Below are 14,589 nucleotides of genomic sequence, written 5' to 3'. Positions count from 1 at the left end.
ATGGTTCGCTTTACGAAATGTGTTACTTTTTCGTAAAATGGAAACATCTGATAATCTTGTAATTTAAAGTAGAAAATGTATACCTTAAATGGTAATTTCAATTGGTAGAAAAATAGTAGGTACCCATAACATAAACTGTTATCAGAGAAAGCAAAGGGCGGGGAAACTAAAACTAACGACTTGAAATCTCCCAGTAGTGACGTTGTTAAAAACTATGGAGATTGTATGCTGAAAGTTAAAATCAGTTTTCTGTGAGCGTGCAAGACCACACTTCCGTAAAATCTTCAGAAGCGTCAGATTTTCATGAAAATCTTGCGTGTATTGTTAGAGTTATATAACAAAACACGTCTTATTTAGGTGCTCGCTACTTCCACACTCTCTTTCTATCTCTTACTCACTTTTCGAGTGTGGGTTGCACCGTCAACTTTGACGTCAACTTTAACGTGCTCAGAAAAACGCAAAGTATGCCATTTTGTCTAAAAGTCGTCAAAATCACGGCAAAACTCAGGTGAGCATTGATACACACATAGGCCACTTGACAACATCAAGCTAGCACTTTGGGTCATTAATTTTTATTCTGTATGTATTTAATTCGATTATAAGGTTCCGTATTTTCATTAAAGATTACTTGTACATACATACCACGTTTACTAGAATTGAAAATGAAATAGTTATGATATCAATAAACTTTATATGTACCCTGTGTAGTAACAAACCCTACCACTAGAACCGCAGCGTCGGCCGCAGACTGTAGAGTTCACTCGAGTTCTGCTAAACAATTGTTTGTGGATTGTATACCGCCGTATATAGGAGTGGAAAAATTAGTACTGTTCGTAGTAAGCTGCTAGACTTACTATACGAACAGTACTATTTTTTCCAGTTAGCCAAGTTCATTGAAAATTCGTCATTATTACAATAGCAGATAGCTTTGTAATTTAATATAAAGTAAATTTGGTACTTCTTCACGTTTTTTCTATAATCCTCTTGCATATATGCAAGCAGTTAAGAGTACGAAAAAGATTAGTTTTATTTATAAGTTTTTACAAAAGGATAAGTAGTTTAATAAGGTATTTAGATATTGTTATTATATACATCCAATATTTATAACATATAGCTGAAAACTTATTTTTACATATCTCACTCGCTTTAGACTTTCAACGTATTTTCCTATACCTCGTGATAATCCCGTTTGGAAATTACCTCTCAAACTCGCGCTTCAGGTAAACGACGTTTTGTATGAATAAAATATTGGAACACTAGTTGTCACTCAACTTGTGGAATATGTAACAGCTTGGAATTATGTTAGGGAAACTATTCAGCCACCTTCTGGCATATCCCACTATTCCACTAATCCAAATATCATTATGAAAAGAACATCGCATGTGTCTGTAACTAAAAAACTGAAAAACTATAGGACCGATTTTTGTACGGTTGTCACCAATACATAGTGTGTTTCCTAAGGTTTAGGTATATATAAGTTATTATGGTTTTACTTGATGAAGCCGGGACGGCCAGCTGGTCTATTATAAATTCGGAAGTTTAAGTGTGAAAGTAGGTAAGTACCTATGTGAAGTAGTTAATCAATCAAATCGATGAATTTCAATGAAATTTGATATATAGACATAATGTTACCAGTTAACACTGAACACTCAAATTAAGTTTATAATAAACTTTAATTAATCAGTTTTATTAATTGCGTGATTTTTTTATACTCATTAAAATGTATCCGTATTTATTTATCATAAATTTTAATTAATTAGATGTTAAGTTACCAAAAGTGTACTTGTCTTTTTCTATTTAGGTTTGCTCCCAAGGGATTTATCGACCTTCAATAATATTAAAAAAACGTTATGGAAAATCAAGCTGCGAAGGTGAAAATATAATTTCCGTCCTAGAATCTCTCGGCAGCAATTCAATTTCAGGACGTAACGTAGGGACGAAAATTATGGCAATTTTTTATCATTAACATGGCGACTCGAGGAAACTTCTGCGTAACAACTTTTTATATTTTGCTACAAAAAAAGAGCAAGTAAATTTTTCAGTTAACACAAAATGTATGGGATTTTATGACGCTAAAAGTGCAAATGCGCCGGTTCAAACAATTGTTTAATATTGTTTCTCGGTTCTGCTCGATTGAAGTATATACCAATCACAAATTTTAAACCACAAAAAATGTATTGTTTCATGTAGTTATTATATATATATTTTTAATAAGTATAATATTTTATATTCATTTGATATTTTAGATAAAATTTTGAACGAATAAATGGTAATTTGCGTTGAGATAAAAATGACAATTCCATTAACAAGGCATAATAGATATAAGGTTACAAAGTCAGCTTAATAGTTTTATCAAAGTTAAACTCAGTTTTAACGCTCGATAAAAAGTTTGCTAGTTAAAATCAATTTTAGTTCGCTGCGATCGGACTTTGGAAATATTGTCGCTATATTTGCTTATAGAGTTCTGAAAACTATTTCACATTTGAGTGGGTTTATTGATAGAATATTAGATGTATTTGTATAAGCAGATCATGCAATAGTAAAAGCACGTTTAATATTTATTTAATATATATTTAATATATATAATCGATTAAGCTGTAGGTACTAATAATTAATCAATTGAATAAAATTGTATATAGCCATAGGTTGATTTCTGGGAGGATTACCGCGTAGCCACGACAGAAAGGGCTAAACCCAGTTCAAAATGTATGAGGGGATTGTATAAATTAAGATGTGCAATTAGGAAAATCGAATTGGACGTAAGCAAAAGATATTTTATGTAGTCTATCTCGTTAAACAAAACATCTACCAACAAACGGAACGCTTGGTAAAACACTCGTATCTTCGCTGAATTTTAAACATTTAACAAATGGCTTATACCAAGTCTTTTGAAAAATTTCGGTGGAGAGGAGATTTGTTCTACACTAAAGTTCATAGCACGTGCATGTTAGTAGTTTGGCCGGGCGGTCTGGGAAGCCTGCCAGAACGTACAGTAAATATCGGAACGGATATTTGGCAAAGAATTGACGTCCAGCAATATTCAGGAATTAGCTAATGAAGCATCTTGTGTGATTAATCTTGTGATCAGGATATTGGGTCACTGCGCTTGAAGTGGATTTAGAGAGCATTATTTAATTAAGTCATTTATTGCCCAAAACTAGTCAAAGATATTGATAAATACCGACTGCATTTTTGCACTTGGAATCAGCTTTAGTAAATACTAGCGACGGGGTAATTTATGTACAAACCTTCGGGAATAAGTTGTCTAAAGACCATCAAAATCTCTTGCGTGGTATAAAATAAGAAAGCTAAGAAACTTACAGACGCGGAGAGCGACTTTGTTCTATACTATGTAGTGATTAGTAAAACTGTTAGATGTTGTTAGGTTGAAGGATTTATATACTGTATTTTAAATAAATCAGCGTTGTCTTATATTTTCCATTTTCGTGAAAGCCGTTATAGAACACATTGATGTAATGAAAGTATAAATAAAATCTAGGTAAGTAGATATATATCTCAATTAGAATATCATGCCAAGTAAGAACCATAAGCACTGGAGCCAACAGTGGCGCGCAGGCTTAGTGCCGGTCGTTTGCGGACCACACCTATGTTCCCGAACTCATTAACCCATTGCAGGAATACGTAGTTGCTATTAACCAAATAAAAAAATTCTTCAACTTTCTGTGACCGTATATTCTGGAACCCTATATTTATTTTTGTGATATTGACATTTGACATAAAAAGCTGAACCTAAAATCACTCTGTACGTTATTTGACGATGAAACCCACCCTGAAATAGTCAAAGCATAGATCTAGGATATGCTTGTCGTTAGATGGAGATACCTAGTCATAAAATCATGTGAGATATCTTTAGGTGACATGAATAAAAACTGACACCAGTTTTGGTCATAGCACACTCGATAGAAATTAAGACTCCATTAGTGGATAGAAGAGAAAGAAAATGTATCCTAGGATCCAGACAGTGGATCTAAATAGGAGAAAAATGTAATATTTTATGTAGTGCCAGCTATAGAGCGTTGAGCGATAAGACTTTTCCAAATCTATGGCGATAACAGTTTGGGAGTATTTTCTTTAACTAACCTCTTTCCCAAGTGATAGATTCTATAGGGTATCCCGCCACCGGGCACTTGATGTTCAGATCGCTGCCGGCCACCGCAGTAACCTTAGGCATCTCTCGTATATAAGGCAGTCCATACACGTTCACTCTGGCTGCATGTGTCGATTTCCCGGCCGTGTTCGACGCGACACACGCGTACTCGCCGCCATCTTGTTCTGTCACTCGACTGATGTTAAGATGGCTGACCACGTCGTCTTGTAATGTCACGTGTTGGCCGACCACAAATCTGTTCGAAAAAATATGTTAAGCGTATTATAAAATAAATAATTACTTACTAAATATAAAGTGAAATCAGATTTCGAAAATGCGTGGTTAATAAAGACAAAAATCTGCTATCTAAGAAGTTTAGGTATATGAATAAATAAATTAGTTATTCCTAAGATATAGAAGAGTCAAGTTCGAGTAGTAAGTAAGAGTCGAGTTTTATGTGCAAGTTATGACGAACAACATTAAATTTGCGTGCATAAAATATATGTATACCTACAAATTGAAAAGATCATTAAATGGATATAATTTCTAGTAGAGTTTTACCTTGGATTTGTGGGTATGGGAAAACCATCTAGTAACCACGTGAACTGTGGCGGGGGATGACCCATGGCCACACATTTCAGGGACACGCTGGGTCCAGGCTGGAGAGTTTGTTCAGAAAACCAGTACACCAACTCCGGTTTAGATTCTAGGAACAAAATAGCAAGAGTTAAATATATACTTAATCAGTGCCTTATCCTCCTGAAACGATAATGCTTAGAAGTTTTCCGAGTTCCAGGGAACAGTGTGAAATCTCTTTTCGAAAAACGTAGATTAAACATTATGTTAAACATTGAAACGAAACAAAATACCTATCAAGAGAAAAGTACAAGTAATCCGGTGTATTAAAACGAAAACTATTCTCATTTCAAAAACCCATTTTATTATAAAGGAATGAGGGTATTCAAAGCAGGATCCGTTTAATTTGCGTATCGGATAAGCTGTATAAGGGGTCTTACTATGTCCATTCACAGAAACAGTCGGACGTAAAGCCGCGCAATGGGGCGGCAGGCACGACTTCGTTCGAGACATAGTTTTTCCAGCTCAGATAAATAAATCTTAATTCAAACAGTACGCTTTGTTAAGATTAAAATATAGGCAAAGCAAAATAAATTTCTTACTCGATACCTAAGTATTAAAAATCAGAACTTATAAAAGCTAGTACGAAGATTGTATATGTAGCTGGAGTTAAAGTAATTGTTTTTTTTTTTAATATATATAATAGTTCAGATTGATACTGCAGTAATCGAAACGAGGCTTAAAATGAGTTTGTAGTTCTTAATCTTTTATAGATATGCTAATAACTAGAAGTAAAACAATACGTGATAATTTCACGGACTTACACAGAACAGATAGCAGTACACTAGTAGTTTTTGTTATCTCGCAAAAAACAACTCGTGAAAACCGGAGTGCGTATGTTACGCTCTAATCTTACACAATGACGCAGAATATAACTATATTAATGTAGGGATTAGAAACAAAGGGTTTACTCCCTTTGGAGCGACCTTTTTTCGTGAAAGGCTGAAGGGATTAAACGCTCATGACGCCTTTAATAACAAAGCTGCAGTCAAGGTATAAATCTAACACGTACGTAAATGTAGAGCAAAGTCATGTCATAGAATATTATATTAAGTTCCTAGTTATTACACAAAATTTCAGGTGGAATAAACGTTTGTTAAAGCTTGTAATCGCTTTAGCTCAGAATACTCGATGGAAATAATTAGGGAAAATAAAAATGAAAAACCCAGTCTTAATTCTATAGTCATTTAATTTATTAATACATTTTTTCTTTCCCGTAATATATTTCTAGAAGTCGTTATAAACGATGCAATAAGGTGAACATTAATCTAATGTCTAGTTGCCCCGTGGGCCAGATACATCCGAGCTCGGGAGGTATAATGGAGGACCTCGATTACAATCCAAGGATTGCTATTTTTGAAACAAAGAACGTATTTTATGTGTTGCCTTGACATCAGCTTAGTTCAAAATATTTTCTAAAATTTGCGATATCGCTTGATATCGTTTACTATCAGTTTCTATCATTTTTTATCATTTGAGGAATATTTTTATCGTAAAAATTTTATACCAGTGCCCGAAAAATCTCATGATTAAATTATTTATATTAATTAGAAATCAGGTCTTATTCCTTACATTTAGATATAAATTTATTAGCTAGATATAGGCCTTGTAAAGCTTTTTGGTGGAAATTAGATACTAAAATGTGATATCTTATCTCAGAGACTTTCTATTAGAAATAAACAGTTAACCTATATCTGGTGGCAAATAAATATATTTAGCTAGTGAAGTTTCAACTTTCAAGTGAATTTTGTGAGGCATAACTAAGTAAAATTTCATTACTTAATCCACTAAGAAGCACAATAACTATAGTTTCTGAAACCATAACAACTTGTTTTACAGCTTTTTGTTTCAACGTTTACTACCATCGAGACTGCTGTGTACATTTACAATGCAATTCAGTTTTTGCATAAAATATAAGTTTACTCAAATTGTTTCTGAATTTTACCGCCCTCTGAAGGCAAAGTGCTTGTGTAGTTGTATATTTGTGTGAGCTCTCTGCTCTGTCATAGCTCGCAGCTAGCAAGTCGAGAGCAGTTTCACACGAATCCTTAAAATAAAATGATATGTTAAACTTCGTTTCACAGAAAAGAATATTTTTAAAAAATATTATACACTACGTCATTTCTCAAAAAATATTACGTAAATTATTTTGTGGCAATTGATGCAAGCTTTTATTATTTGTTCTTATCGATAAATGCATGTGGACTCGCAAGGCAGGCAAGATATAGATTTATTGATAACATCCTTCCCATTCACTTAGTGTAATCACTCGGTTTCCATTATTGTAGGTGCACGCCCGTCTCGTGTTCCACTGTAATGGATATCTTCTCTATATCAAATCTACCTACAACTAGAACTAGATGCTTTACTTATGGTAAAATTGGTGATTAAATAAACGCAGTTTTTGATATGCGAATATTTCTGTTTGTCTACAAATGAAACTGTCTTTTTTTACTATTATCCCGTGGTATAGTGAAGTAGTAAGAAAAATTTAAATCGAATGTTTATTACTATTTGCACCACCACGGTGAACTTTTCTTAATAAATCATTTATTATGAAGTAACTTTTGTGAAATATTCTACGTAGGCATTCAGCTAGGTACACCACATTCTATTTTATAAACGCAATAGTAGCCCGTCCCGGCCTCGCTCAGGTGCCCTACCATAATAAATTATACGCCTAATCATTCCTCAGAAATCACACTATTAAAAAAAATTGCATTAAAATCCGTCGCGTAAAAGTTCCGTTCCGTTAAAGATTCTAAGCATACATATGGACAGACAGACGAGAAGTAAACTTTGTTTTATACTATGTAGCGACTTTAAACGTTTAGTGCAGAAACTTTAATCCTGTTATAAAATATTTCAGAATTTGCAGCGAAGAACCCCTGACTATCATAACCATTCCCTACGGAAAAACGAAATTTCATCAGACTAATAACATTATTCGGGTTAAATTTAGCATTTAGAGGGCGAACCTCGAGCGAGAAGTCTTTTGAAGGAATTTATCTATTATACTCAATGACAGTTCAAAGTAATTTGGTAAAATTGGCCTCTGGTCCAAATTTTATTAGTAAGAAAAGAATATTCCTTCCTTCGATTCATGGAAGATCATTTGGAGAAGTGAAAATAGTCGAGTTTTATATCATTGGAGTATTGAAAATCAATTCCACTTTGTAACAAATTGAACTGAGGAGTCAGTATCGATTTTCGATTACAATCTTATTTCTTAAACATTTTCGGTTTAGCTACAGATTGTGAAAAGTTGAATTGATTTCTACTTATGCAAATAGTCTACCAAAATAGATCAACAAACGCAAGGTTTCTACCAGGAGTACGAGAAATAAATACATTTGGAATAATTATATAATTATAATAGCACGTTTATATTTTTCAGTAGATTTTTAGTATCTCCGGTTCATTTATTTTACTATCATACAGAGCCGGAAAATTATTGGTTTTGTAGACTAGACACCAAAAGATTGTTTTAAAGAAACGTTCTTTTCTTTCTTTATTGTAATATTGATCGAGTGGAAACTAAAATTAATTGATAATATTGCGACTGTTTTGCTGAAGTTTTATATACATCTCAACTTAAGGGATCTATCAACATTATTTTGCACAAATTTTTGTAGAAAAACTGATGTAAATTTCTTGGATGTCGAACTCATTTAACCTTAATTATTTTGTTTTCCAACAAGAAGTTGGAGCAAAATTGCTTATCTATAATAAAAATATATGCAAATTGTGCTTGTGTTTGAGCGGAGTCGGTTTCCGGGGATAGAACTTCGTTGTTGCACGGGAACTATGCAAAGGAAGCTGTATTGATTGTTTCATAGCAAAGTCTGCGCTTGTTCCGGGCTCTTTATAGGGATAAATAGATATACACATAGCGAAAAATAGGAGTGTAGACCTTCCTGTTGTCGCCAGCAGTTGGACCTTTCCTTCAATATACTGAACGTTGAATGAGGAAAAGACCTAAAAATAGAATTAGAACAGATGCGTTCTTAAAATATTTATGGTTAAAATTAAAGTGCGAGTATCTTGTTAAAAGATAATAAGTACTTATATAAAATAAAAAGTGTCTTGGCAATTTCATTTGGATTTCAACGGGCGCATTTCAATGTAATATTGTATGTAATATTAGTCCATGTCCAGCTCAACCCCCATAATTTTGACCCTGGCCCACCTCGATGCTTTTAATAGATGCGTGGGGATCGACATTTTTTTCAAGACAACAAACATGATTTCTGTGTTTTCAAATAACAACATAGGTAATGAAAATTAATGGTACAATGTATCAACCCTTCTCATGTTAAATTAAATTATATTAGACTTGTATAGGGCTGTTGTTGACCAAAAACCTATACCAGCAGCAACTACTACAGCATTTTTTATTCTAAGGAGTTGATAAACAATAATTAAAGCAAAACAAGACCACAGTTCCCAGTCTAGCCGGTCTGGGAACAAATGAGCCTTGTCAACGGATAGTCAGCCACTTGTATAATTTATTGAATCAGCCGACCCACACGCCCATTCAGCGCTTTTACTAGGTACGAGAAATAACTAATAAGATAAATATTGGGAAGTTTCGTATCTTTTTCGAGGAAAAGATCCAATGTAAGCTTTCGTAGTGATATATTTATATAGGACTAGCTGTTGCCCGCGGCTTCTCCCACGTAAGTTTTTTCACGGGATAAAAAGGTACCCTACGTCCTTACTTCAAACAACATAAATGTAAAAAGAAGATTGGTTGATTAGATAGAGCGTGAAGAGGTAACAAACATACTTACTTACTTTTGCATTTATAATATTAGTAAGGTTTACATTAAAGCAGTCAATTTTGAGCACATTAAATAGGGCTCTTATGATCGTCAAATTGTATAGTAGATTTATTTTTATTTACGGGATATTTTCAGTATAAACATGAAGATAATTTTACTGGAAAGTTCAGCGTTATATAAACATGCAATATAATAGTTATTTCGATTCTCAAGTGGTTGTATGCCACCAACCTTACTTACTGAACCCCTGAAGAGCGGCGACACCAAATAGCGGGGAACGAATTAATAATGAAATAAAGCGGCTTATATTCCATCGCAGGATGATGAAAAATGAGTCTTACGTGTATAAAGATAGGATCTTAATTGGACAATTCGCTGGGTGGTTTTTAAAGTCTGTTGATGCGCCCGCGGCAGCCGTGCCTCCGTCACTGAAACTCTTTGTTTGAAGTGAAGAGCTGACTCTAATAGCTTGCAGCAGATCCCAGCTTAAAAATGGACTTTTAAATATTTTATGAAGATGCAGGGATGGAAAATATAGCAAATATTTGATACACATTACACACACTACACTACACATAATACACATTACATATCAACTGTTAATAAATGCCGGTGTAGCTACGATCGACTGCAAAAATCCAGTCAAACTTTTGAACCTTATCCCTAGTTAATTACTAGTTAATTATTAAGGGATGCACCGAAAGTTATATTATTGAGACTGTAAATTCAGTGTTAGTAAATAACGTATACTTATAATGTAATATTGACAATTTAAAAGACAAGTTAAGTCCTCGAGACTTATTTTACAACTAATCACCTCGCTGGTAATAAAAGAGAAACACAATTGTGCCAGTCAAAAGTCAATCAAGCGAAAGTATTATAATACTGGATTATAATACTGACATTGGGGATTACTTTCATAGGCGACCTTTTTCCTTAACACCATTTCAGAACCTCCGTTCCACCAATAAGCCAGTTCGAGTTTCTACTACTTATCTATCCCGCAAGAGATAGACTTGATACTGTCACTGTAGGTATCAGTATCTGTAAGCAATTATCTATCTATACATATAGGTATATTAAAACTGTAAGTGAGCTATGTCTGTATATGTATAAAATTCGATAAAGAGGTCTTTATGGGCCGAAACATTTTTTTCTCTATTTTGTCTGCCTTTTTGTCTGTATGTTTGTTCGCGTATCACGCGATGAGGTTTTCACAGTTGTGTAGCGGATGGTATAACTTAAAATCTGGTATAGATGTCACGGCGACACGTTGTATTTGAACCCGATATATTGACAATAATAAGTTATGAACGGACATACAAAATAAATGCGGGCAAAGACGCCGGCAAATGCATATTATATGCCTACAAAACGAAGTCAAAGTTATAACATGTCTCAGTTACATTATAATGTAAGTACACTATCTGATGTATCAGATAAGGCCGCGATAAACTAACCACGTATATAAACAGCGCGACGTTCCGCAAGTTTTCCACTTACAGTTGCCGTCACCATATATACAGACACACAGACAGAGGTAACTGAGTTTAGACAGTGAGCTACGGCTTTTGTTTCCCAGATATCGAAGATATATTGCATTTGTAAGCAGGAGATAATAAATTGTACACGAAATGTATTCAGGATAGTTTTTAAGTCGCAATGAAATATGTCAAGAATAGAAAGGAGAAATACTAACTACGTACTAATAAGAATGCGTATATTTTTCAAAATATTTGTTGTAGGTACATATTTTTCTTTACGATTACGGCATACCTACTCAGTCCAAATGTTAAATCTAGAATTTATATGATGTACTGTTGTCTATGATGGTAGCTGTTCCTACATGTAGGTGTACCTATCTAGAAATCCATCAAAAAAAAATTACAATTATTTCATTCAAGATTCATTCAACTGTAGACAATCCGCTATCTGAAGAGCAGGATTGTCGACCTACTGAGAGCTCTTACAAAGGAGTATGTTAAGTCGCATTTACATGTAGGGTTACGTCTAACAATAGTTCCGTTTTACAATGTTTTGAACCTTATTGCGTTAAGTTTAAGACTGAATTAAAGACATTGTTAGACGAAGATGTTCCTAAAGTAGCAGGATGCTAAGTAACTGTCGTATTACAAATAAGTAGAGGATCAGGGAATAAGTTTGTTGAGCCACTTGAAGTTTACGCGTAGGGTTTTGTTTGACCCAAATATTTATTTAAATTACTAGCGATCCGGCTATGCACGGATTCAATGTTATGCATATCATGTACATATAAACTTTCCTCTTGAATCACTCTATCTATTTAAAAATACCCGCATCAAAATCCGTTGCGTAGGTAGTTTAAAAAATCAGCAGACAGACAGCGGGAAGCGACTTTGTTTCATAATATGTAATGATTCTACACTTATAAGCACAATGTTATTATAATTTTAGAGAATTATATAAGTTACATTTAGAATAGACAGAACATACCAAAGTTATTTCAAATTAGGTGAACTTGTAACTATAACAATAAATGCTAAATGCTTTGTGATCATTCTTATTCGCACATTCCATACGGACTCAACACATAAATTTAAAATTTCAATTCACAGATGCCCCAGCTGCTTCCCATAGCTACCTAAGAAGCATATTGAAATACATGTCCGTACATACCTCTCGTTCCAGTGAAATTCCAGTCTGTGTCGTGTGTGTGAGAGCTTCTAGCGTAAGGCGCTCGCCTCGAGCGGTTGGCCACAGGCCGCGGCCGGCCGTCGGTCACTGCAAATATAAACCCTTACAAATCTCCGTCTTGAATAACCCCGCAAAAGAAATATAGAAGCTCGTCTGTGAGCGCCTTTATGGAAATATTCCCGCTTTGTAATCACGGGACTTTCTTAGACACAAACAGAGCAGGTGCAAAATGACAGACGCTTTGTACTATTTTTAAAGCGAAACATGTATCACAGAAATGAAATATAGGTATGTCACGGTTTTAACCACATTTTCATAGAATTTATTAACACTGGTCTTTAATGAAACCTCATATTTGGTTAATTAAATTTACAACGAAATTTTATTATAAATTATGTTTACACGAATTAAAACTAAGTACGTTGCGATTACTATAATATTGGTCATTGATTTCGTTACTATGGGATGAAATAAATTTTATTCTATAAACTTCTTGTATTATGTGAAAGTGTGCTTTTTGTCTTTCTTTGACATTAAAAAGATGCAATTAATTAAAGTATTTTTTTAATTGGTAGTTGGAAGGCTGAAGAGTGACAGAGAGGATACTTTCTGCATTGGGTGCCGTAGGGAATAGCAAGTTGTGTATAAGGCTACAAACAATATACGTATATATTCAAGTGTATGGTTTAAATAAATATCTTACCATTACTGATAGCATATTCTCCTATTCCATAGGCTTGATCCCTGGTATTACTTCCAAAACACTGATAAAATCCTTCATCTTCTCTTTGCGTGTTTTTGATATGTAGTCTCAACCCATCTTCGGTTATTTTAACTCTTTCATTAGATTTTAACACTCTTGCGTCGTGTACCCAGTAGACCATTTCCACGGGATGTCCGGAAATTTTGCACTCGAATGTGATGTCCGAGTTTATTTTTGTTCGTAACACCTCAGGCTTGACGCGGACGGAGATCGGATCTGAAATAAATTTCACCTCAGAAATCGCCTTGCCAAGTGAATAAAATTTGAACAAAGAACAACGGTTTGCGTTTTTAAATCGTTACATTTATATTGATGGTATTGATTGTATCTCGTCTGCGTTGTTTCAGTCAATAAGCAGACTCTGTGACTTGTTAAGTCATTTATTTATATTATTCATATAATACAAATTAAACATACTTTTATATATATTACTGTTTATTCGACTAACGCTATGGATATTTTTCGAGCAAATATGATAGTATCAAATGTCGATCTCAAGTAGGGATGGTGAAAAATATGTGTATACTACTCTACAATATCTTATTAACACTTCGGAGGACACGAAACAAGTCATAATAGAAGTATAATTATTACATACGCCATAAATATTCAGCAAAGGGTTAAGATTATCTATTTAAAACCTGCCAGCTAGTTAACAGGTTACAAAACAGAAAGATCATATACAAATTGGCGATACAACTGAACCGTAGGTACGTCAACATATAATATAGAACTCAAGAACGTTGTAAATCTACAGAATAGAATATTATTCTACGCAGAGGACGGCGTCTTGTTATGGCCATATTTTATCATACAAATCCAAAGTAGATTTGGTAGAGAGAAAAACAGATTGTTCCGTCGCTCTTATTACGCGAACGTGACGCTATTCACTGCAGCGTGCGGGTGACGTGACATTTTTACTGCGAGACGTTTCTAACCTATCTCAATTTGTAAGGATGTGAATATCTCAAATGATTATTACTAACATAGGTACTCACGTGGTACGAAATTGAGATACTGAAGCACCTATCTCAAATTATAAGAATATTAACTTATTTAAAAAACTAATTAAATATTAGCTAGTTAGCTGTTCACGTCTTCTGATAGTGGATTCTTAATTTAAAATCTGACGTTCGAATTTTCAAACAAACATTTCTTCTACGTTTTGTACAAATACACAACGTGTGAACTGCACTCTCTTGTTTTAAATTGGAATACGACGCAGTATGAAATGAATTAGAATTCAAAAAAGAAAATTGACATTTTCTACACAGAGTATTCTATAGTGCTAATTAGACTGCAACTGAGTACTATTCACATCTTAGATGCTAAGCCAAACCAGACTCGTAAGTCTTCTCTATGGGTATTAACTAAATGGAACAATTATTACCTATAACAATGAGGCTGAAGTGTACAGACTCGCCGCCGACGGTGTTGTTTAGCCAGCAGACGAATCTGCCGGAGTCTTCTCTCCTCACTCCTTGGATGCTGAGCAGGCCACCGCCCAGCAGGCTGGCCCGCGCCCATAGAGAAGTCTTCTCTATGGGTATCAGCTGTTCGTGGTGATCACGAAACCACCTGGGAAAATATTGAATCAGCTTTTTGTTTGCATATTTAATTTATTT

The 14,589-nt window shown here is 34.3% G+C and overlaps 1 protein-coding gene across 6 annotated transcripts in view; it reads right to left on the bottom strand.

Moving 5' to 3' along the window:
* The window catches only part of Dscam4 (Down syndrome cell adhesion molecule 4), a 149,656-nt gene that overhangs the window by 24,815 nt on the left and 110,252 nt on the right, over positions 1 to 14,589 (bottom strand). For all 6 annotated transcript variants that reach the window (XM_053758909.1, XM_064436528.1, XM_064436527.1 and 3 more), the window contains exons 8-12: positions 14,355 to 14,542; positions 12,905 to 13,180; positions 12,184 to 12,288; positions 4,670 to 4,814; positions 4,102 to 4,364 (exon numbers count right to left, since the gene is read on the bottom strand). In XM_053758909.1, coding sequence (XP_053614884.1) covers positions 4,102 to 4,364; positions 4,670 to 4,814; positions 12,184 to 12,288; positions 12,905 to 13,180; positions 14,355 to 14,542 — 977 coding nt within the window. The remainder of the gene's footprint in view (positions 1 to 4,101; positions 4,365 to 4,669; positions 4,815 to 12,183; positions 12,289 to 12,904; positions 13,181 to 14,354; positions 14,543 to 14,589) is intronic.

The sequence above is a fragment of the Plodia interpunctella genome, chromosome 18, assembly GCF_027563975.2.
Source record: "Plodia interpunctella isolate USDA-ARS_2022_Savannah chromosome 18, ilPloInte3.2, whole genome shotgun sequence".
Lineage (NCBI taxonomy): Eukaryota > Metazoa > Arthropoda > Insecta > Lepidoptera > Pyralidae > Plodia > Plodia interpunctella.
This window is presented reverse-complemented; position numbering and strand designations above follow the sequence as displayed.